This window comes from Pinus tabuliformis, chromosome 4_1, assembly GCF_031772625.1.
Source record: "Pinus tabuliformis cultivar Carrire ecotype Pingquan chromosome 4_1, CPIR1, whole genome shotgun sequence".
In the NCBI taxonomy this organism is placed as follows: Eukaryota; Viridiplantae; Streptophyta; class Pinopsida; order Pinales; family Pinaceae; genus Pinus; species Pinus tabuliformis.
This window is the reverse complement of record NC_142303.1, coordinates 477035206-477059936: the sequence shown is the minus strand read 5'-3', so window position 1 is coordinate 477059936 and position 24731 is coordinate 477035206. Positions and strand designations below refer to the sequence as shown.

The following is a 24731-nucleotide window of genomic DNA, read 5'->3' as shown; positions in this document are numbered from 1 at the left end:
ATGAATGTAAAACAATATCCGAGCAACAAGATAGACCTCCGCAGAGTACACTGGAGCCACCACCCGCATAGGAAAGAATGAAAAGGTAAACACACCAAACCAGAGGCATAGAACCTCGAGGTTCACCTCCTCCATCTGATTCATGAAATGACTAGAGGTCGTCGATCCAGAGTGAATCCCAAAGCCAACATCAAAGCATAAGTGCAATAAAGGCTCCAGCAAGGAGCCACCTCCACCTAGGTCGAGTAACCGCAGCCAGTTAATGCGAAGTGGGGTTCGAAAGGTGGGAAAGTAAATGCAGCTTAGAAGTCCGGACAGTCACCAAGGGCGGAGTAAATACATAGTATAAGGTTATTAAACTGATATACGAAATGACAAATGGTGTAATGTAAACAAAACTGACATGCCAGAGTGACAGGTGGCTTGAACTCGATAGTGAACCCTCCAAAGTATGACTTAACACCTAAGTCATGGTTGTGGCAATTATTAATCCGCTCAATTGCATTTGAAATATAATAAAAATTCAATGTTATATTGAGAATAGTTTATAACGAATAATTGCAATGATGAATTCATAAGTGTTAAATTAGATTCTATGGATACATAGTATGTTTGTAATTTTTTTTTATGTGCAATGTTAACTTGTGGATATGTGACATATGGTATTAGAGCACTCAGGTTGCCAAACTGAGACCTCTGGAATAAAGAAATAACAAACTTGGTGATGTGCACGTAGGAAGAAGTGAGCAGACAACATGAGGAAAACTGGGAATCTACCACATAGGTCTGTACTGGGAGTAGGACCAGCATCATTTCAGGAAGGTAATCCTGAGTTTTAGGTGCAGGTGGGCGATGAGCCGCGAAATACCAATACTGATATCATGGTGACTGTACAAGAATTAAAAGAAGAAATGGCCTGGCTATGAGCAGACAATGAGAGGCTGATGCATGAGTGAGAAAGAATTATGAAGAGTCTATCTAATAGATAGAATCATCAGCCACTAGTCCCTAGCCCTGAACACGGAAATATAACAGGTGAACAAGAGTTTCGAACTGAGAATGTGGAAACAAAAGGTGGTGAAGAAAATCATGAAGAAGAATCAGATAATGTGTCAAGTCACAAGACACAGAAACGACAGAAAATGGAACTTCAGGGGGAGTTTCAAAATATAAAGCCTCCTCTCTTTGATGGTGAATAAGAAGAGGTGGGCGAAACATGACTCATTAATATGAACAAGTATTTCCAGTTGTACGAGGATGACCATAATCTAAAGGCTCATCTGGACATCTTTCAACTGCAAGGGAAAGCCACATTATTGTGGAAGGAAGTAAAAATAGTTCGTGGAGTCAATGAAAAATGCATAACCTGGGAAAGATGTCAGAGATATTTTAAGGAAAAATATCTAACATAGATATTTTATGATGAAAAAACAAAGGAGTCGCATGATCTTTGACTAGGTCAAATGTCCATGGATGAGTCCATAATAAAGTTCATGTCATTACTTCGGTATGTCCCTTACATATGCAAAGAAAAATCAAAGGTGCAACGGTTTATCAATAGCCTCCCACTATTCATGAAAGAACGACTAGAGTTTTACAAACCAAAAACCATGGACGAAGTTATTCGTAAGGCACGGATCTGTTACCAACAAAACAAACCAAAAGGAGATATGAGCAAGAGGTGGGTTGACAAAAAGGGAAGTAAATTTGTTCCCATCCACAAGGGGAATAAGGGCATGGGCAACAAAGGATTGTTTAAAGGTCAAACTAATCGGAATTTGAATAAGAATCAACCCAGATTTAAAGTACTAGGCGAAACCAGGATGAATGAGCAAGCTCACAAAACTGAAGCTAAATTAACTAACATACCACCTGTACAGTGTTGGGGATGTGGAGGCCCACATTATTTCAAAAACTGCCCACACTGCAAAGGAGTTGATCAGATTTCGTAGATACAAGAAGCATATACCGTGGGAGAAGTGGCAAGAAGAATTCCTAAAATTAATGCTACCCTTGAAGATCATCAAGTAAAATTTCAACAAATAATGGTTGAATTTGAAGGTAAAGTTTTTGACCGAACTATATCTATTTTAATTGATCCCGAGGCTACCTTGAGTTATATTAGCTCCAAGATAGTGGAACAATGTAAATTACAAGTTGTTTAAAAATCCTTGGCCAGTACAACTAGCCACAGGAGCAAAAATAAGAGTTTTGGCCAAATTCAATAATGGCCCTCTAATATTAGCTAATCAATCTATCGTGGCAAATCTGAATGTGTTACCCATGGGGTCATATGACATCCTTATAGGTATGGATTGGTTGGAAAAACATTGGTCCCTTATTAATTGTAAGACCAAAACCATTAATTACCGGGATGAGAAAGGAGAAAGGCAGGAAATTCAAGGTATTCAAAAACCTCTGCAAATAAGACCTATAACAACCTCCCAATTAGCAAAATGCATCAGAAAAGGCTGCCAAGTTTATGCAATACAAGTAGGGTACGCTGACTCTAAAGATAAATCTGTTTCATTAGAAAACATACCAGTGGTACAAAATTTTCCAGATGTATTCCCTGAGGAAATCTCGGGCCTACCCCCGAAAAGAGACATAGATTTCACCATTGAGCTAATTCCGGGAGTTGCCCCAGTCTCTCGAGCCCCTTACCACATGAGCATACCAGAGCTAACAGAATTGAAAATGCAACTACAAGAGCTGCTTGATAAAAGGTATATCCATTCGAGTGTGTCCCCATAGGGAGCTCCAGTGCTCTTTGTTAAGAAAAAGGACAGAACATTGCGAATGTGCATGGATTACTGTTAGTTAAACAAGCTAACCATTAAAAATAAATACCCTCTACCTCGTATAGATGAGTTATTTGATCAGGTAAAGGGTGCAACCGTATTCTCAAAGATCGATCTCCGCTCAGGTTATCATCAGATCTGGATAAAGGAGGAGGATATAGCAAAAACAACATTCAGAACTCGTTATGGACATTATGAGTTCGTAGTACTACCTTTTGGACTAACTAATGCCCCAACAACCTTCATGTGGCTCATGATCAATATATTTCATTAATACTTAGACAAGTTTGTATTAATCTTGACATATTAATCTACTCTCGGAGCATAGAAGAACATAAAGAGCATCTCTGTATTGTTCTACAAATTCTAAGAGAGCACCAACTGTATGCCAAATATAGTAAGTGTGACTTCTTTAAGGAACAAATCCAATACTTGGGACATGTCATCACCAAGAATGGAATCGCAGTAGATCCAAAGAAAATAAGAACTATCATGGAATGGCCGGTACCAAAAGATGTAGCTGACATAAGATCATTCATGGGTCTAGCTAGATATTATAGACGATTTGTGGAAGGTTTTTCTAGGGTGGCATATCCTATTACCTCTTTGCAAAAGAAAGGAAAAGCCTTTAGGTGGATCCCCGACTGTCAAAGGAGCTTTGATCAGCTCAAACATCTACTTACCACTGCACCCATTTTGAGCATTTCTGATCCCAATAAAGAATACATGGTTTGTATGGATGCTAGCAAGGAGGGTGTAGGTGGCATATTAATGTAAGAAGGCAGGGTTGTTGCCTATGAGTCAAGAAAGATTAAAGAGTATGAACAAAATTATTCGGCATACGACTTAGAACTGACAATGGTGCTTCATGCCTTAAAGATGTGGCGACATTATTTAATGGGTAAGAAATTTCTGTTATTGATCGATCATCATAGTCTAACAAACTATTTCAAACAACCCACTTTAAATGTCAGGAAAGCTTGTTGGGAAGACTTCCTGAGTGAATTCGATTTTGGAATCAAACATTTGAAAGGAAAAGAAAATCAGGTTGCGGATGCCTTGAGTCACAAGGTAAATTGTTTATATGAAATTTCTTTCAGTGAATCACGAACAACTTTTGATGAGAAGATTCATGAAATATCCATGTAAGATTTAGCATATAAACAATTATGGCAGTGAGCAAAAATTTCGAACAACCATGAACAACAATTGGGATATGAGGTAAATTCAGAAGAATTTCTTATTTATAGGAAACTACTATATGTGCCTAACCAGAAACATCTTAAAAATTTAATTTTAGATGAATATCATAAGATTCCTTATGCAAGCCACCCCAGATAGTAGAAAATGATTTCTTCCCTGAGGAATGAATTTTTCTGGCCTGGTATGAAGAAGGAGGTAGTAGAATATTTAGCCAGATGTCTAGAATGCCAACAAATAAAAGCTGAGCACCAACACCCAACAAGATTATTCCACCCCCTGCCTATTCCTAAATGGGAATGGAAAACCATATCTATCGATTTCATTACCGGACTGCCTAAGTCAAAAAAGAAAAATGACTCCATCATGGTGGTAGTGGACAAATTGAGCAAATCTTCTCATTTCATACCAGTCCAATCAACTTATAATGCGGTACAAATTGCTAACATTTTTAAATTACATGGAATACCCAAGATGATCATTTCTGGCCGTGATGTGAAATTCACATCATCCTTTTGGAAGACCCTTTTTGAAGGTTTGGGTACACAACTACACTTCAGCACCACATATCATCCTCAAACAAATGGAAAGATGAAGTGAGTAAATCAAGTAGTTGAGGACATTTTGCGAACTTATGTAATGCACCAGCGATTGAAATGGGAGGATTACTTGCACTTGGTAGAATTTTCCTATAACGATGGATACCATACATCTTTAAAGATGAGTCCCTTTGGATTTTTATACGGACGTAAGTGCAGAACACCCTTGAGTTGGAGTGGTCTAGAGGACAAGTTGATGTTAGGACCATATATGTTAGAAGAAATGGAGGAGATGGTGAAAAAGGTACGAGACAATTTGAAAGTCGCTCAGGACCAGCAAAAGAACTTTGCTGATCATAAAAGAAGCTTCCAGGAATTCCAAGTAGGGGATCATGTTTACATTCGAGTGTGAGCCAAGAAAAGCACCTTGCAATGAACCGGATGTGCTAAACTAGCACCCCGATTTTGCAGGCCTTTCCAAAATTTAGCTCAGATCAGACCAATGGGTTACCAACTTGCCTTACCCAACCATATTCATGTGCACAATGTCTTTCATGTTTCTCTACTTAAGAAATACATTTATGATCCTAATCACGCAATCAATTGGCAAGACATTCAGGGAAAAGATTTAAGAAGTTTATCTTTTAATACAAATTTATTAAACAAGTTGGTTGATGACTTAAATTGTTTTGTTGCTATGTATAGGTCGAACCAGAAGGAAAGTTCTTAGTCAAGCCTCTAGTTATGCTAGATCGGAGAGAAGTAACGTTGCGAAACGAGTGCAATGGCAGCACTATGGGCTGGAAGAGGCCACCTGGGAAGATGAGAAGGTTATGAAGGAGACCTTTCCAGATTTGTTTTTAGAGGGAAAACATCGGGACAATGTTACATCTTGGGGGGGAAGATGTGATATCCCCAGATCATGTAAATATTTTTAATTACTGCAGATCAAACAAACTGTTTATTTTCTTAGTTATAAAAAACTATTTTTGGAATTTAATTCTTTTTGAAAATAAAACATCAGTTATAAGTAAATATTATTTTACTTGTTAATTAGTTAGAGAGATAGTTACTTGTTCCTAAATTATTTCTTGAGGATTTATTCAAGAAGATCAAGAGGATAGGGGTATCCAAGATTAGGAGAATGTTGAGTAAAAAGAAAAATATGTGCTAAAGTGTCAGGCAATTTTATGTGGCTATGTCTGGTTTGGACCAGATAGTAGTGAGACTGTGAGTTCTCATAGAAAAGAAGTTCCTGTACATAGGGACAAATCGGGGGGGTATAATAGACTCAAGGTTGGGAGGCAAAGAAACCATAAGCAAGGTCTAGTTGTAGACTGAAATAAGAAAAATGTGGGAAACAACAGTCCAGATAAGTGAAAATTTCTCATGTTTAATAGCTATATATTTATCCTGTGTATTGATATAATCTATGCATGCTAATCATTATCAGAAATTAGAAAATTGACTAGATAATTTATGGTAATTTCATAAGGAGTTCATAAATAGTTATTTCATGAAAGAAAGTAATTTTTCAGTGCTCAAAAAGACCATAGCCAGTTATATTAAACCATTACTAGAAAGACAGACAAGGATTGTGAGAGAAACTAACATAGTTATAAGTTGAAAACAAGTAAAGTGCTATCTAGGACAACAATTCCTCGCTGACAGAGATTGTCAATGAAATACATTCGAAAACCAGAAAACTAATATTATTGACATAAGACATTGTAAGTGGTGGAATGAACCTTTTATTTCAACTTAAACATTTAAGGCACTAACTGAAGTAAGAAAGGGCAAACTTTGAGTACAAGTATTACCGGAACCTGAGTTCTGAGGAGTACTCAGGTACCATTTTTAACTCTGAGTACAGAAACAAAATGAACAATGAAATCCAAATAGAAATAAGGGAAATGAATACATTAAAAATCCTAGAGAAGACCTAGCTAAATAACTACATAAGCTACGGAGAATGCAGGCATAGAAACAATTTAAACATTCAAGTACTAAAAGAAAATCATGGTAGTAAACCCAGGGGAATCATCCTCTAAATTATAAACCCTAACTGTTGTAAAGGAGCAGGGCATAACCATTCTAATAGTAATTCAAATGCATAGATCGAATAGAAAAATGGCAATATCAAGAAGATCCATATATACAAACTTTTAAACTAGATAAAGAAAACCCACGCAGAGGCACTGCGGGTAGCAATACTGCCTCTAGATTAATGATGAGGCTAGACAAATGAAACATATAGAGAACTGTAAATAATTCGTAATATTTACGAATGTCCAAACTGTCATAAGTCGAGCGAGGGTTGGACTCACCAACCCTCGGCAATTCATACAATTACCGACTCGCCTGTCTACAGGCCGGCATAATCAAAATAAACTATAGAAAACTATTAAAGAAGCCAAGAGGCCGCATAGAACCCTTAATATTCACAAAAGCTCTCAGCTTCCCATGCAGCCGATAATCTTCGAGAGAAAACTATACAGACACAGTAAGCAGTTTATACAACGAACTCCTTACAGTTGAAACCCCAACCAAATAAACTGAGCAAATAACCATAAGTAACACGAAATAGCTAGAGATTGTTGATACGACCCTTGCCATGATTAGAAAGTTGAGCGAGGGTTCCATCCAGCCCTTCGCCAAATCTCTGTAAAACCCTCACATCCCAACTGGGAGGAAGACAGTGGCTTAAAACCAAAACACGAATGAAATAAAGATAGAAGGAAACCATACCAAGGAAAATATTGAGAAAACCATATGTGGATTAAGCTCGGCGGAGGAATCTTTCCGCAGTCGAAGTCGGTGCCATGAAACCCAAGCCCTGATAAGTTAGCCGAATGTTAGATATCGTGAAATTGCCACTGTAAATAAACGCAGAATTATAGTCACCGCATCCTGAATGTAAAACAATACTTGAGCAAGAAGATAGACCTCCGCAGAGTTCGTCGAAACCACCACCCGCAGAGGAAAGAATGAAATGGTAAACACACCAAACTATGAAATGGTAAACACACCAAACTATAGGCATTGAACCCCAAGGTTCACCTCCTATGTCCGATTCATGAAATGAAAAGAGGCTGTCAATCCAGAGTGAATCCCAAAGCCACCATCGGAGTAGAACTGCAATAAACACTCCAACAAGGAGCCACCTCCACCTAGGGCGAGTAACTACAACCAATTAATGCGAAGTGGAGTTCGAAGGGTGGGAAAGTAAATGCAGCTCAGAAGTCTGGAAAGTCACCAAGAGCAAAGTAAATACATAGCATAAGGTTATTAAACTAATATACAAATCAACAAATGGTGTAATATAAACAAAATTAACATACAAGGTGACATGTGGCTGGAACTCGACAGTGAACCCTCCAAAGTATGACTTAACACCTAAGTCATGGTTGTGGCAATTATTAATCCGCTTGATTGCATTTGAAATATAATGAAAACTCAATGTCATATTGAGAATAGTTTATAACACATAATTACAATGATGAATTCGTAAGTGTTAAATTAGATTCAATGGGTAAATAGTAAATTAAGTGGAATTTTTTTTATGTGCAATGTTAACTTGTGGATATGTGACACTAGATGGGAGTGACGAACTTCTTAGAGAAATATTAAAAAAAATGCATGTTATAATTATAAGGACAGTATCCAATAATTCATGCTTATCTCATGAATATAAAAATGCATATTATATTAAAAAGTAGAGTATCCAACTTATCTTTTTGTAGTGCTTAAAAATGTGAATTTATGCACGCTGTGGATACACATGTTTTGTAGTGCTTAAAAATGTGAATTTATGCACGCTGTGGATATACATGTTCATGCTTATCTTATAGTGCTTAAGAATGTGAAAAATGTGAATTTAGGCAAGCTGTGATATATGTAGATGTAATAAAAATTTACGTAGTATTTAGATTATTTTAAATTTAATAATTTAAATTTGTGATTTTAATAAATTTTATATTTTAGTAAAAAAATATATATTAAGTTTGTTTAGAGTAGTTTAAGTAGTAATAGTTGTGGAATGAAGTCTCACATAATTGGAGATTTTGGGTTCGAATTTTACTTTACCCTCCTAGTAATGAAATGAATAATAAACATGTAAACTAGAAAATCAAAAAATCCTACCAAACTTACAATATATATAAAAAAACAAAATCTTACATTATAACCCAAAAAAATATTTTTATCAGATCAGTAACTAACCACATTAACTTGAAGTGCCAACGATAAGTACCAGATGGACGTAGTTACGTTCGAAATGAAACTTGTGACACATTTGGGACACTTGCTTTTTGAAATTGACGGATTGGTTTGTCGTTCAACGTACGTTGAACGTTTGCTGCGTGGGATAATGCTTTTGAATGATAAATCATATCAAGGCTGACGGCACCCGAATAATATCTAATATTGTAGGGCATATCATGGCGGCTGGTTAGACCTTATCCTACTTAATCTTGTCTATGAGTTTGGATCCCTTAGCTCTCTGTTCCTAAAATATTTTAAGTTGATATCAAAGTTAGCTTGGTTTAGTTTTTCAAGAGTTCGGATCCCTTAGTTCTATGTTCCTAAAATATTATAAGTTGATGTCAGAGTTAGCTTGGTTTAGTTTTTCAAATTAAAAAAATGTTTTTTGGAATAATTTAGTGGTAGGTATAATGACATGTTATTTTTTTTCTATTTTTTTTATGACTCCTTATTATAAGGTTTAAAGAATAGGCTCTCCCACTTTCATGGAATTTTGGTTTTTGTCTAATCATCTCGAATATATTTGGTTTAATTATACCTAATATATCTAATTTATAAATAGTTAAATATACTCTTAAGTCTCTGCCTAAATTACTTCTTCACCATCTTACTCAAACATAATAAAATTATTACCCATTTACTATTTAATAGTTTCAAAGAGATTGGTATATCCTACTCCACAAAGGAACTCTTCCAATAACTGCTTTTTAATGTTCTAAAAGCAGAAAAGCCACATTGATCAAGTGGATAACATTTCCATCCAGTGGGTAGGCCTTAGACCATCCCAAGACAGCAGGTTGAGATTCATGGGCAATCAAATTCCTGTTTGAGGAGTGCCATGGTTATTAATGGTTTGGAAATCAATCTGACTGATTAAACGAATTCAAGATAGAATATGAGGTTCAGTGAACAAAGGGACTTCGCTTTTTTGAAGTCAGTTGTAAGCAAAAGTTCTTGATTTTTTTTATAAAAGTTTTGTTACAAACTACTGGAAAAAAACATACTTATCTCGAAAGTCCGAGAAAGGAATTAATAAGCAGTCTCTCAATGACACTGCTTTTACCTAATCGACATGAGATGATCACATGCTCTGATTCATGAGGATTTATTACACGGTCGCTTTCACTTTAAAAAAATGTGAACCTCTCCTCACTAATGCAAGTTTCATTTACATGAATTATTACAAGTCTCTTTTACTTTGAAAAATGTGAACCGCTCTTAAGTAATGCGAGTTTCATTTAGAGGTCATTTATTTGGTGTACAGTACTTGGTTCCCTAATCTATAGGTTGATTTTTTTTTATTTTTTTTTTTATTTTTTTTTTAATTTAATTTAATTAAATTAATATATATGTTTTTTTCAGGGAAGTTTAATTGATTAATGATTTTTTAATTATTATAAAATGTATATAATTTTAAATGTATAAATATTTTAAAATAAATGGAATAATTTATGTTTTAAATTTGGGAAAGTTTTTCTCTATATATTTTAGTTTTAATTTGTATAGAATGTGGCAGGAGAATATGGTAGGAATTTTTCACAATCCAAGTTCCCAAAGAGTTTGGGTGTTGAATCTATATATGTCATCAAAAATCCATTTTAAATAACAAAAATTAAGATGCCAAAAACTCCAAAACATAGATATTTAAACAATGTCATAAATATATCTTCTACATTTTTTAAATGTGTACTCCTTGTTACTACAAAATAATAAAAAATATCCAAAAACAATAATTAATATATACTTATTAATCTTTTAAAATGAATTATATTAGTCTTTAAGAAAAAAATCACCCTATTTTAACTTCTTGAAAAAATGAAAATATATTAAGATTCAATTAAATAAATTTAATAATTAATGATTTTTGTTTTCAACAAGTGAAACATTTCTTTAGTTAAGTATAAAATTCTTAGTTAATGGGTTCAACATAATAAAAAAATGTGAGCCAAAACTTACAATTGTGTAATATCATTTCTTCCTTAATACTTAAGAATATTAGAGTTTGTTAATCACTTATTCAAATTCCTAAGGATCAAAGGGTGCTCAAAATATCAAGATGGAAACCATAACCTCGCTTGGAGGTGAAATATCTCATTAGAATATCTTATATGGTGGTTGGAGGTGTCATTCTCATCCTCATGTCTCTAATAGCCTTATTTAGGACATAAGGCCCATATTTCCTCCCCTAATCTTATCTAGGGCACTAAGATTCATACATGTCATTAGAGATACTCAAATGGTGCATATATACCCACTTATAGGGTAAGGATACCATCAAAAAATCTTATGCAATGTTTCCAAGTGTGAGCGAAAAAGAAGGTCCTTCTATCTATAATGGGTGGGATGAACCAGGAAATTGCGTCAAATCATATAATATGATGAACCATGAACTATATAAGTCATGGTGGTACCCAAAGTAAGAATATATCAACAGTCAGTGTTATCGAAGCCTGTACAAGGATGCTCTGTATTCTCCATGCCATATAAACCTAGCTTGGCGGAGTTTCTCAATTTCAGCTTTGATAGTTGGGGCTTTATAGGGGTGTAAAGGTAATTTCTTCTGTATTACTAGAGAGGCATTAGGCCATGTGTCGATAGATGCCTAAAAGGTTCATTTAGGGTCAACCGCTCAATTTTCCTTCCCTAACCATATCTATGGACTTGAGATAAGTAATTAGTGCTAAACAATTTGTAGTACCTATATTCCACTAAAAGGTGAATGATTCCCTCCATAAATCATATTTGGCAACTCAAGGTCGTTAATGTCCTTGAATGCTTGGAAGCCTTATAGGATCCAAGGACAAATTTCTATAAGGCCGAATTTTTCTTCCTCAACTATGTTTGGGGTCTCAAGAAACCTATGTAGTACTCGAAATATCCATGTGATTCCCATATCCCCACTCAAAGGCTAAGAACACTCTTGTGAGATTGTGTTGGGTAGTTTGAGGCATCGTTAATGTCCTTCGATGCCTAAAAGAATAATTTAGGGTCTCAAGCCCAAGTTTACTCCCTTGACCACATTGAGGGCCTTAGGGCACATATATAGTGCTAGAAAACAATAGTGGTTACCATATCTCCATTTGAAGGCCAATAATACCCTTATGAGATCATGAGTGGTGGGTTGAAGCATCATTAATGATGGTGGTTTCCTCCATTGACCATTTCTATGACCTTAAGACCCATACTTGGTGCTCAAAACATCCAAATTGGAGGCTAAGGATAGGTTTTGCATGTTTCCTTAAGGTGTCATAACTACCCCAAGGGGCATAAGAGTCTCATTTAGGGCCTAAGTCTTGGATTTCCTCCTCTAATCGTGTTTATGACCTTGATACCCAATGCTCAAAGCATCTATATGCCATCCATATGTCCCCTAAAATGTGATGTACCATTATTAGGCTAATATTAATTTTTTCATAGAGTAGTTAAGACACCCTTTGAGTTAAGATCAAAATATAGATCAATAAAAATGCATTTATCTATAATAAAATTTAGATTATCCACAATAGTTGTCATAATACAAAGTAAATCCATCATCCTGATCATGGATCCACTTTGAGATTGGAAACTTTAACAAATTATAACAACTATGACAAACAATGTGGATAATCCATAGATCCACTTTCAAATTGGAAACATCCACAAATTATGACACAAATTATGACAGCTAAAAAAGAGAAAATAATCATAAAATTTATTATTTTTTTAATAAAATAGAGTTTAATTGTTTTTTTGTTATTCAAATTATATTTTCTATTTTGAAATAGTAATGTAAACACGTGACTACTTAAAAGCAACCCGATTGAGTTACTTTTCCTCGATTACTTATACATGAAGAAAATAAATACTTCTCCCTCTGAATATTATGAATAAAGAGCAATCTGAGAAATCATGTTACTATTGTGAATAAAGTCTCAAGAAGTCATGCTCGTCTCTTTAATAGCGCCTAAAAATGTTGACTGATTCACGTTGCCATACATGCAAACGTAACTCACAGGAAAAATATTTATTCTTACACACCAGTGACCGACCAGGTGAACTTTAAGTACCAAGAATAAGTACCAGATCGACGTAGTTACGTTCGGAATCAAACATCTGACACCTTTACGACATTCGCTTGTTGGAATCGACTCACTATTTTGTCATTCAATGTTTGCTGCGCCGGATGACCTTTCGAACAATAAAATCATTTAGAGCCAGACCGCATCCAGATAAGATTCTATTATTGTGTGGGGATGGCGTGGCGGCTGGGTATATCTCATACAGAAGGCGGATGGCATCAGAGAAAATCTAATAGCGGATGGTGAAGGCATGGGTTGGCTGGGTAGATCTCACACTAGGGTTGGTATTTGGAGACAATTTGAAGATTTTCACAGAGAAAATCTAATAGCTTATGGTGAAGGCATGGGTTGGCTTGGTAGATCTCACACTAGGGTTGGTATTTGGAGACCATTTGAAGATTTTCAGAGAAAAAAATGGTTTTTATTTTTTATTTTTAATAATTAGAATAGTGAAAGATGGTTTAGATATTTTTGGGTCAAGGTTTTTCAAGCTTTAAGTCAAGTCTCTAGAATAACAAAGAATTTGACAAACAAAAAAATTAGAATAGTAAAATATTTATTGTATTTCATAATTAAAATATTCAATATGTTGTGATTGTTTTATTAGAATTTGATTATATAATTTTGAATGATATGTAATTTTAGTTTGTTTAAATTATATAAATAAATTTATTATTTTGAGTTTACTGGGTCTTGGTTTGACTGTGATCATATGTTCTGTTAAGACACTTCTAGATGTCGGTTCAATTCCCTGTCAAAAATTCATCATCTTAAATTGTTTTTATCAAAACTTAACTATTTAAATATATTTTTGTTATGAAATTTAAAATAAAATCCATTCTAACTATCTCAAAGTAAAAACAAAACTACACTATCATCTTCATTCACAATTAAAAAATAATAATAAATATGATATACATAATAAAAAAATATCTAATTACAATAAAACCCATTTATACCAAAATTTTATGATTCAAAATAGTCTCACATGTTTTATCTTGATTATAATATAAATGTTAATATTAATTGTTTTGATCTAAGGAATGGAGTAACAATTATTATTAAGGAATGGAATAACAATTATTAAATAATGAAATAAATTTTAAGGTTGGAATTTCAAAACTGAACATTACTTTGAATTTAAAGTTCACGTGTTTGTTTTAACAATTTTATTAAAGAAAAGTTAACTGATATAAATATTTTTTAATTATTTTTGACAAACTAATCCCTTTATAAAAAGTAATTTGCTTGTCAAATTTTATTTCTAATAAATTTAGAAATTATTTCTGATAACTTTATATATAAATAAATAAATAAAGCTGTATATGTTTTGAAATCTTAGACTACAAGTTTATATGGGGTATCTAAGTAATAAAAATATTTTGGGATTGCATTTGCCTAACAACCCTTAATAGAGGTGGAGGAAATTCGGCAAAAAAAATTCAAAAAATCTTGTAGAGACAATGTTTGAATCATGTTTTTGATGGTGGAAATGGATTCAACACCATGAAAAAAACGTCTAGAGCACCTAAAATTGTAAAGTTTAACAACTACAACTTAGATTTACAAAAATCCTTCAAAATATGGCCAAAATTTCCATGACTTTCAAGGCAAAAAAACAGTCTACTTAGACTCCGACATTTCAAACTAGTAACTTTCACATCACAGAATGCCTTAACATTACAAATAATGCCTTAACTTTACACTCCATTACCATCTATTTTACACACCATAAACTAATATAAAAATATATTATAAAAATTATATTTATAGTTCAATTTAAATATTAAAAAATAATTTCAATACTTAAAATTTATTTATTAATACCCAATAAATTTATTTAAAATATTAAATTTAATCCTTTATAATTAATTTTAAAATAAATTAAAACTAAAATATTATTTTACTTAAATAAACCTATCATTTCGAACCAAATCCCAGACAAATCTTTCATTTTCTATATTTAACTACTTTTCCTAACCAAATCTAATCCCTTTGCTTTCGTTTTAACTGCCTTTCCGGACTAAATCTCTTTTTTTTTTCCTTCTATTTAACGACTTTACCTGCAACATGAACACACCAGACAATCCAGGTCATTCCTAGCTTTTTTAATTAAATAAAACTATAATTACTCACCGAATCCCAACCAAACCGAACTCATTTTTTTTTTTCATTTCACTGATTTACCTGCACTACAAACTGTTAATGTGAGACTTTGACCAGAGAAACCTGTACCATAGAATCTAACACTTTTTTTCGTTGAAACACGGCCACATTTTTGTTGAAACACGGCCACATCGATAATGCGCGCCTGTTGGTATGGATAAACGTGACATTATAGAGATAACCAGGAGAAACACGACCATGTTCTTCCATAGTCATATCCAAATTCAATTGATAAGGGATAGACATGGCACGTCTGCAATTCTCTAAAGTAGGCTTCAAATCATTTGATAGACATATGCCTCGTCTTATCCAACGCCTATAAATAAAAGCTTAAACACCAGGCCAGGCAATGAATTAAGCAGCGAGACTTGCAGAGATTTTAATATCAAAGCAATCAGATGGAGAATGTCAGATATTTTTCCACGCTATTTTCACTGTGTTTTTGGGTATTCTGGACATTACACTGTAAAGTGGATGCCAGTACAAGTGTTAGCTATGATGGCAGAGCTTTGCTCATCAATGGACAGCGCAGGGTCTTAATCTCGGGATCCATACATTACCCAAGAAGCACTCCAGAGGTGGGTTTGCAATAGTTGTTTTTTTGTTTTTTATTATGAAAAGTAAGAAAATTTTCTGTGAAAATCATATTTTTGAAATTTTGCTGAAGTTTTTCCAATCATCTAATATAATTCATCATCTATCATCGATAATTTCAAACCATCTAATATAATTCATTATCTATTATCTATTGAATTGTTCTACCAAAATTTTTTCTGTAAAAATCATATTCTAAAAAATTTACGAAATTTTTTCAAACCATCTAATATAATTCATCATCCATCATGGATCGATTGCTATTTTTATTTATTATTATTAACTCTACCCTTAAATTTGGTTGTATGCTATCAAGCAGATGTGGCCAGATCTTATTGCCAAGTCTAAGGATGGGGGAATCGATGTTATTGAGACCTATGTCTTTTGGAATGGGCACGAACCTGAGAAACGCCAGGTAATAAGCATTTTAAACCTTTATAAAGCTTTTCATGCCTCTGGTATTTGCAGATTGTACTATTCAATTTGGATAAATTAATGGTAGCCCATAATTTTATCGCAGTATAATTTTTGGGGAAGATTCGACTTGGTGAGATTTCTGAAGACTGTGCAAGAAGCAGGCCTTTATGCTCACCTCAGAATTGGTCCATATGCTTGTGCAGAGTGGAATTATGGGTATGATATTTTTTTTGATAAAAATTATATTTAAAATGTTAAATTGAAGTTTTTCGAACCAGTCAATGTATTTTATCATAATTATTAACTGAAAAACTGAAAAATTGTTTGTAAAATTATTTTTCATACATAAATTTTGAGAAAGAAGAGAAAGCAATTTTCATACAAAAATTCTGAGAAAGAAGAGAAATGCTTTCTGATATAAGGATTACCCGTTTGCTGGTGTCTTATGGTAACACCCTGCGTGTATTCCGGTTGAAATAAAGCGTCAGGCTAGCAAGACAAGATTTTGTTACTCACTGAATAGGAAAATCTATTCATTTTAAGAGAGAATATTTAATATTATGTTGACAACTCACTTTAATTTTTTCCCTGGTAAAAAAGTGAGAGATTATATTCTTTTATTACATATAGTCTTAATCTAAAGATTATGTCATTTGTCTTGAAAGTTATGGAAATTTCGGTTGTATTTTGAAAAAACTTGACAGGGATTTTTGTAAATCCAATTAAAAGCTGTTAAAATTCATAATTTTAAGTGTTCTAGATTTTTTTGATGATACTGAATCTATTTCCACCATAAAAACATAATTCAAATATTGTATTTACAAGATTATTTAAATTTTTTTTATCTAAATTTCGAAAATTCCTCCACCTCCTTAAATGACTCCAAAAATATATCTATTTTTAAAAATGATATATAGCTTTTTTGACCCGGGAATATATCGTCGTCACCAATCTTGTATTTCTATTAGGTATTCGTGTTTTCAAAGTAATTACGTCTAAACTTATATAATATGTAACTTTGTTGATTAAAAGAATCTCGCGTCAAACCCGGAGTGTATTTGTTTTCGGTATTCGTGTTTTGTAAGCAAGTACGTCTGATTTCATTAAATACTAGATTTTTGTTTTTTTGTGTTTTTGTTTTTTTTTTTTTTTCTAATTTCATTAAATATTATATTTCTTTTTTGAGTTGTTAACGAAGATTTTATAATAAATTAGAAGTTAAAAAATAGTAGTTTATTGAGGTGATTTATTTTTTTATTTTTTTCAAAATTGTTTTAAATTGTTGAAACTGTGACTTTTTAATATTACAATTTAAAAGAAAGCTACTTTTAAATCGTTAAATTGTTAGAATTTTAATATTCTAATTTTTTTTATTTAAAAAATATAATTTAAATTATAAAACATTTTAATTTTACCGAAATTAATGAAAAGAAATAAAAATCATTCATAAAACTAAGTTGTTAGGAAGTGTAATTACCAAAATTAACTAAAAAAAGTCACTTTTAAAACTAAGTTGTTAAGAAAGTATAACTAATTGGTTAAAATAAGTGTAAATGATTTAGTTATTTTTGCCTAACCACTCTTAAATAAATTCTATAAAATTCATGCTTTAAAGTTTATTAGGTAGGTATAAAGAGTAATTAAGTATTAAATATGATTTTATTAATTGTTTTAATAACTTTATAAAACTAAGTTGTTAGGAAAGTGTAATTACCAAAATTAACTAACGAGAAAAATCACTTTTAAAACTAAGTTGTTAAGAAAGTATAACTAAGTGGTTAAAATAAGTGTAAATGATCTAGTTATTTTTGCCTAACAACTCTTAAATAAATTCTATAAAGTTCATGCTTTAAAGTTTATTATGTAGGTATAAAGAGTAATTAAGTATTCAAATCTGATTTTATTAATTTTTTTAATAACTTTTTTTTTATCATGGAGATTATTTTCACTAAAATCTTTGAAATGTTGTGACTGTGTAGGGGTTTACCTGTTTGGTTGCATGCTATACCAGGGATTGCCATGAGAACAGACAATGAACCTTTCAAGGTAATTTTAATGTGTTTTTTGTTAAATTACATTTATTACATTAATTTTTTCAAGGTAATTTTAATGTGTTTTTTGTTAAATAATATTTATTACATTAATTTTATCTGAATAGATAAATTTTAAAAGTACATTTTTCCATATTTAAATGTTTAAAAAAAATAGTTAGTGTGTATATATATATATATATATATATGTTTTGCATTAATTAAATTTATTTTGAATGGTTAAGAGGGATGATTAAATTATTAAGTAATATGATGAATTTTGATGTAATGATTTTAAGTTTAATTATTAAAAATAAATAATCCCTCATAAACAAAAGAATATGTAATATTTTTCACATAAAAAAAGATGAAAAAAATATCTTTGTATTTGTGTTTACATTGTCATGTTCTAGAAATCTGATTTATTTATTATTAATATGAACAAAACTTCAAAATGAAGATGATGAAAATTTAAAACCTAGAAACTTTTTGGAGAGCAAGGTAAATCCTTATAGTGTTTACCTTTTATATATGTACTGCTAATTCTCCATATTTGAATTGTTTTGTTTAGTATGAGATGCAAACCTTTACAACAAAGATAGTAGACATGATGAAAGAAGCAAACCTTTTTGCATGGCAAGGTGGACCTATTATCTTAACACAGGTCAGTATTCTCTTCTAATGATTATTTACTTTGTTGCATGTATAATGAAATATGGCTTTCTAATTTTATTCATGGTTGTTTGCAGATAGAGAATGAATACCAACAAGTAGAACAATATTATGGAGAAAAAGGAAAGTCATATGTAAATTGGGCTGTCGACATGGCATTATCATTAAATACAAATACTCCATGGGTGATGTGCAAACAAACTGATGCTCCAGGCCCAATTGTGAGTATAGAACTATATACCATCTTGAGCACTAAGAGAAGTCTTGCTTTCCACATAAATTATTTATATATATAGGTTTTGCAAGTTGTTGAAACTTCAGGCTCGTACTGATATATGAATCAATTCTTTTATAGATCAATACCTGCAATGATTTCTACTGTGACTACTTTCAACCTAATTCCCCTGGAAAGCCAAAGATGTGGACGGAGAACTGGGCTGGATGGTAATGATTTTTAATCTTTATATTAACTATTATAATGTGAGTTTTTAATTTTTTAAAAGTATATATTAAGCATTTTTTTAGTCTAATTTTTATTATATCAAAACATTTTGGGATTGCACTCAGCCTAGGCCACAATCTTTGCCCACAGAATCAATAACCTTCACATCACGGAGTGCCCTAACAGTGTACCCCATTATAGTCTATTCTACACCCCATAAACTAAAAAATGTAAAAAATGCATCATTGCAGATTTCCAAATATTTTAAAATTTTGATACACAATATACATCAGATTTATAAAATATTCTAAAATCTACGATCATCATACCAAAAAAAAGCAACCAGACTAATCATTTGGAGCAGTGTCCGATGACTGCTATATAGAGAAGAATGAGATTGATAGTCAGTCCTTGTATCATGAATTGCGTCTACTGACCAGATTTACATAAAATTAAGAGTAAACATAGATTGTTCAATGTAGATAAATTTCCCGGGCTTTAAGGATAGAGTTCCCAGATGAGACTCTTTAACCTGCTCAAAGGATTTAGGATGTATACTTAAAACACCTGTGTTTTATTTTTGAAGGTTGTTGATTGGAATCTAGACATGTACATATCAATTAAACCGTGAAATTATCATGTTGGGGAGAAATTCCAAACAAAATCATTTCATACATTGATTTATTTAATGTCTAACTAAACCATAACATAAGGGAAATGACTATCATTTTTTAAATCTGCTCTGTTTTCATAGTGATATAAATTTCCTCTGTTTACAGTAACAACAATATGTATAAAAAGAACCTGCACACTATTGCCAAGTCCAACAGCTGACTGTTCATCCTGTTTAAACATCGTTTTTATATGACAGGTTTCAGACATTCGGAGGAAGGACCCCTCACAGGGCTGCTGAAGATGTTGCGTTCGCAGTAGCCAGATTTTTCCAGAGAGGAGGAACATTTCAGAACTATTACATGGTGGGTTCTGGTCTTCTTTTGTCTTGAGGTCGAGGTTATATGCATTTATATTGAGGTAATTAAAATTTGAACCATTACCTTGATGCTTTTTGTGTTGCAGTATCATGGAGGAACAAACTTCGGCCGGACAAGCGGAGGTCCATTCATTACCACCAGTTATGACTACGATGCGCCTATTGACGAATATGGTATGCAAGAGTTTACCATGCCAAATTTTGTTCTGCACTGAAAGACTGTGGGTGCTGTTTTTTTTTGTGGGGGAAGGAGGGGGATTCTGTGCACCATGATTGTATAGCACTGAAAAATTAGTCTGGTTCAATTATCCTTTCAAAATCAGAAAAGCTAGGAACCATTGTAAGTCCATATTTGGAAAATTTTGGTACTCTGTTCCATATTTGCTTTATTTTTGGTACTCTGTGCCCACTGGATTGTGGTCTAGTCCAAGTAGTAAAGTGATAGGTCTTGTATTAAGTTAGATGATGGTGAGTGTAAGTTTTGAGTGACTTTTACTGTAGATGTGCCCCTCACAACCTTGCAGCTTAGCTAAAAAAAATCTATAAAAATCATTCTCCAAACTAAAAACAAATAAAATATATACCTCTGTATAATCGTGTTACTCTGTAATCCTTACAGGCAATATAAGACAACCGAAGTGGGGGCATCTGAAAGAGTTGCACAAAGCGATAAAACTATGTGAAGCTGCTCTACTCTATGGAGACGTGAATACCATTTCACTGGGCCAAGGCCTTAAGGTTGGTCATTCAATTGAATATTTTTTCTGTAACAAGATTAACACATTATTCCATTGCATATAAGCGTTTATTTCTTGCAAGGGAGTGTCGTTTTAAAAGCTGTTGAGATGGAAACTAATCACTGACTGGTAGGCATCAAACTTATGCTGAATATGCAGGCAACAGTCTATTCTACAAAGAATTCTGGTGTATGTGCTGCCTTTCTCAGCAACGTCCACAGGAAGCAGGATGCAACTGTGCAATACAATGGAGCATCTTATAATCTACCTGCTTGGTCTGTCAGTGTCTTGCCAGACTGCAAAAATGTGATCTATAACACTGCAAAGGTTAGTGATATTTTATATTGATTGTCATCAGAATAGCTGAGGTGATGATAAAAGTTGTAGGATTATATAGGAGGAACTCTAATCAGATGTGTATATAATGTTACAGGTTAGTATACAGACTTCCCTAATGGGAATGGAGCAGGTCAGCATGGAGTCCCTTCATCCTGTTGCAACATCAAGTGGAGATACAGGAAAAGTATCTGTATACTGGTCATGGCACAAAGAAGATGTTGGAATATGGGGACAAGATAAATTCTCTGCCCGGGGCTTGTTAGAACAGCTAAGCACAGTTTTAGATAAAAGTGATTATCTATGGTACACAATCAGGTATTGAGAACCTGTGATAATCTGTAATTGAGACGATAGGACTACTAATTCTCAAATTTGTTAGGATTTTGATTCCGTATTTTATCAATACAGTGTCAATATCCCTGAAGATGAACCCTTTTTGAAGAGTGGAAGCCAGCCAATCTTGCATGTGGATAGTCGAGGACATACACTTCATGTGTTTGTGAATGGGAATTTCGCAGGTGAGTAAGATGTTTAATATTTCTGTATAATTTCTAGGGCATTTGCCTATTTTTGGTTGATTTAGCACAGGAAAGCTAATTTCTTAAATTTCTGTTATATCTGAACTGAATACTTTGATATAGGATTGGATTGATGGATGGGTTGGTTAAAATCAGAAAAGACTATAAACATGATGATGATGTTATGCAGGAACTCAGAGTGGAGATTATTCGAAATGGGGATTTACGTTTGAGAAGCCAATTACACTGCAAGCTGGAGAGAATCAGATAGCTCTGTTAAGCATGACAGTTGGATTGCAGGTTCAATTCTATACCTGAGTGCTTAGAAGATAGAAATATGGAAATGATAATTCATTGCTTTCAACTAAACAAGGACTTAAAAAGATATCTGTTATTGAGGCTATCTCAGTCAATTGATCTGAGCATGAAATAACATGAATTGTTGTTTTGGGTGAATAGAACATCGGTCCTTTCTTTGACACATGGACGACAGGAATAGGTGGTCCTGTGAAATTGCTGGGGCTTAGAGATGGTCCAATGGATTTGAGCTTCTGGACGTGGTATTACCAGGTATTTACTGCCAAACTAGGTTATGCTATCCATTTGTTGTCTGCCACTTTCTCATCTGGTTTTCACAAGTAATAATCCCAGCGCATTGTAGCTAGGAATGATTGATCTCTGCTCGGTATATGTGTTCATACTCAATTAAAATTCGCCTGCTAACATCGAGGCCTATCCATTTTCCTTTTAATCACAGATAGGTCTGAAGGGAGAACACTTACAACTATATTCAGACACAGGAGCAAATCAAGTCAAATGGATTTCAGGGATAAACCCTCCCAAACAAGCTGCTCTCATGTGGTACAAGGTAATCGGTGTCTTTCATTTATCTTCAGACATTAAATCTCTTTTTTCATTTGTTCCTCTCTACCTTTAAATAAGGGAGTTCAAATGCCTTCAGTAGCACACACAGGGGTTTTACATCAATCAAAGTTTGAACTTGGGCTGAGCCTATACTAGCATAGATGGATTCATCCTAGTTATGGTGGTAGCCAGAGCTTTGCTGATCGTTTTATTGATGGGATCATGCAGACTGAGTTTAACGCACCTGAAGGAACAAATGCAGTGGCTCTGGACCTAAGCACCATGAGCAAAGGGCAAGCATGGGTAAATGGAAATCATATTGGGCGCTATTTTGTGTCATTGAAGGCTCCCACCGATGGCTGCTCCAATGTATGTGATTACAGAGGGACTTATTACTCATCTAAATGTGTCACTAACTGCGGACAACCCACTCAAAAATGGTAATTATTAATTAGCAAAGTCCATAGAAATTTTCATTACTAGACCAAGCTTCTTTATAGATTTCTTAGTGATATACCTCCTGGAGTATGATATAAAACTGCTTCAGGTGTGCTAATCACAGCAGAGTAGGTTAATTGTTACCTGAGAGGGAACCTTAGGCACAGCAGACATAACCTGGGGATGTCTGTCAGTGGAGTACCTTTATTAGGCATTGACCAGGCTTTTGCTGCACACATCTGATGTACCAGAGGGGCTAATTTGAGAAAATGCTCCTTCCTTTTCCTTAGTTAAGCTAGCTTTAGCAGATTTTTCCCTGCTTCAGAGTTAAAAAATAGGATTTCATATTGATACTAATCAGAATAACTACCTCAATCAGGTACCATGTTCCTCGCTCATGGCTGCAGCCAACAAAGAATGTACTAGTTTTGCTTGAGGAAGTAGGTGGTGATCCTTCTGGAATTTCATTCAGAACAAGATATGTTGATACTGTCTGCGCCCATGTGTCTCAAGCTCATCCCACCTTCAACTCATTGACTTTGCCAGAGCTTCGGCTCCAATGCTCTTCAGGGCAACACATATCATCCTTAAGCTTTGCAAGCTTCGGAAATCCAAGTGGGTCTTGTGGAAATTTCATCAAGGGTTCTTGCCATGCAGTGAATTCAACTTCCATTGTAGAGAAGGTACATGTTTAAACTTCTTTACTTCTAAAGTAATCTTCCAATACATGGTTTTGAATGAGTAAGATAAGGTCTGCTCACATAATTATTTTTTATGCAGGCATGCCTCGGGAAGGAGACATGTTCCATCTCTGTTTCTGAGGACTCGTTTGGAAGCGCATGCGCCAATAATCTCAAGTCTTTGGCAGTTGGGGCAGTTTGCAAATATTGAACTAGGGCCGCTGCTAGGAAAATTGTCAAATAAATATGTAAAATAGAACACTAATCCTCTCCATGAAATAATTTTATGTGTACGCCTGCAAAAATGATCTTGCAAAACTGATCAATTACAAGGTTGGACACATGAGAGTGTGTGCACAAATCTTAACATTAACATAGAAGCAAAGCCCAAAACCCAACGGGAAACCTAATGTGGATGGAAGAATTCCCAAAGTTTCACATTCCATTCTACTTCAAATCTTTCTTTGTTCAAAACGATTCTGAACACCGTTGAGGGGGTTATGTGCATCATGACCTTTGTATTTAATCAACTTAGCTTTCATAATTTAAATGTCTCATTTGATTTTGATAAGCCTTTGCAGGCATGAAATTTGCTTTATAATCCTAATATGCCATCAATAATCTCTGGTTTCTCTGCTATTGTGATATATATACAAATTTATTTGAAGAGATTATATCTTACTGATTTATTAGCAAAGCCTAATTCTGAAGATGTTTAAAAAAATTAATCTTGTGATCTCCCATTACCAAAATGAACTCAACAAACTGAACGAACCTTCAAATAGATACATTTATATAAAATAATATATAAATATTATTATTAATTAAAAAAAATATATATATATATATATATATATATATATTTTTTTTTTTTTATATTTTGCAGAGTTGTATTTTATTAAAAATTTATAATTAAATTTTTTTCATAATATTAATTATATTATTAATATTAAATGAAATCCATAATATTAATAATATTATA

The 24731-nt window shown here is 33.4% G+C and overlaps 1 protein-coding gene and 1 long non-coding RNA gene across 3 annotated transcripts; one reads left to right on the top strand and one right to left on the bottom strand.

The window, feature by feature from the left end:
- Positions 1–6796: 6796 nt before the first annotated feature.
- Positions 6797–8035, bottom strand: LOC149176555 (uncharacterized). Of its 2 annotated transcripts, XR_016258656.1 has the most exons (3): positions 7882–8035; positions 7487–7784; positions 6797–7376 (listed from the first exon to the last, which is right to left on the bottom strand). It is a non-coding gene; the product is annotated as an uncharacterized LOC149176555 (long non-coding RNA). The 2 variants fall into 2 exon arrangements; XR_016258655.1 differs by lacking the exon at positions 7882–8035 and having other exon boundaries at positions 7487–7843.
- A 7223-nt stretch (positions 8036–15258) lies between these two features.
- LOC149176554 (beta-galactosidase 8-like) lies at positions 15259–24320 on the top strand. Its single transcript, XM_089419936.1, has 19 exons — positions 15259–15605; positions 15941–16036; positions 16142–16254; positions 18018–18084; positions 18640–18732; positions 18818–18961; positions 19096–19184; positions 20054–20159; positions 20260–20347; positions 20793–20911; positions 21070–21237; positions 21344–21564; positions 21658–21767; positions 21958–22067; positions 22227–22337; positions 22525–22635; positions 22860–23071; positions 23449–23752; positions 23850–24320. Exons 1-19 carry the CDS (start codon positions 15426–15428, stop codon positions 23958–23960), a joined length of 2553 nt encoding a protein of 850 aa, XP_089276062.1. The 5' UTR covers positions 15259–15425; the 3' UTR covers positions 23961–24320.
- Positions 24321–24731: the final 411 nt, after the last annotated feature.

Excerpts from the sequence above, each read along its gene's own strand:
- LOC149176554 (XM_089419936.1), top strand. The coding sequence starts at position 15,426 with ATGGAGAATGTCAGATATTTTTCCACGCTATTTTCACTGTGTTTTTGG. Across the intron at positions 18,733-18,817 it reads GACCTATTATCTTAACACAG|ATAGAGAATGAATACCAACA; the intron begins GTCAGTATTCTC and ends GGTTGTTTGCAG. Across the intron at positions 21,768-21,957 it reads TGTGAATGGGAATTTCGCAG|GAACTCAGAGTGGAGATTAT; the intron begins GTGAGTAAGATG and ends GATGTTATGCAG.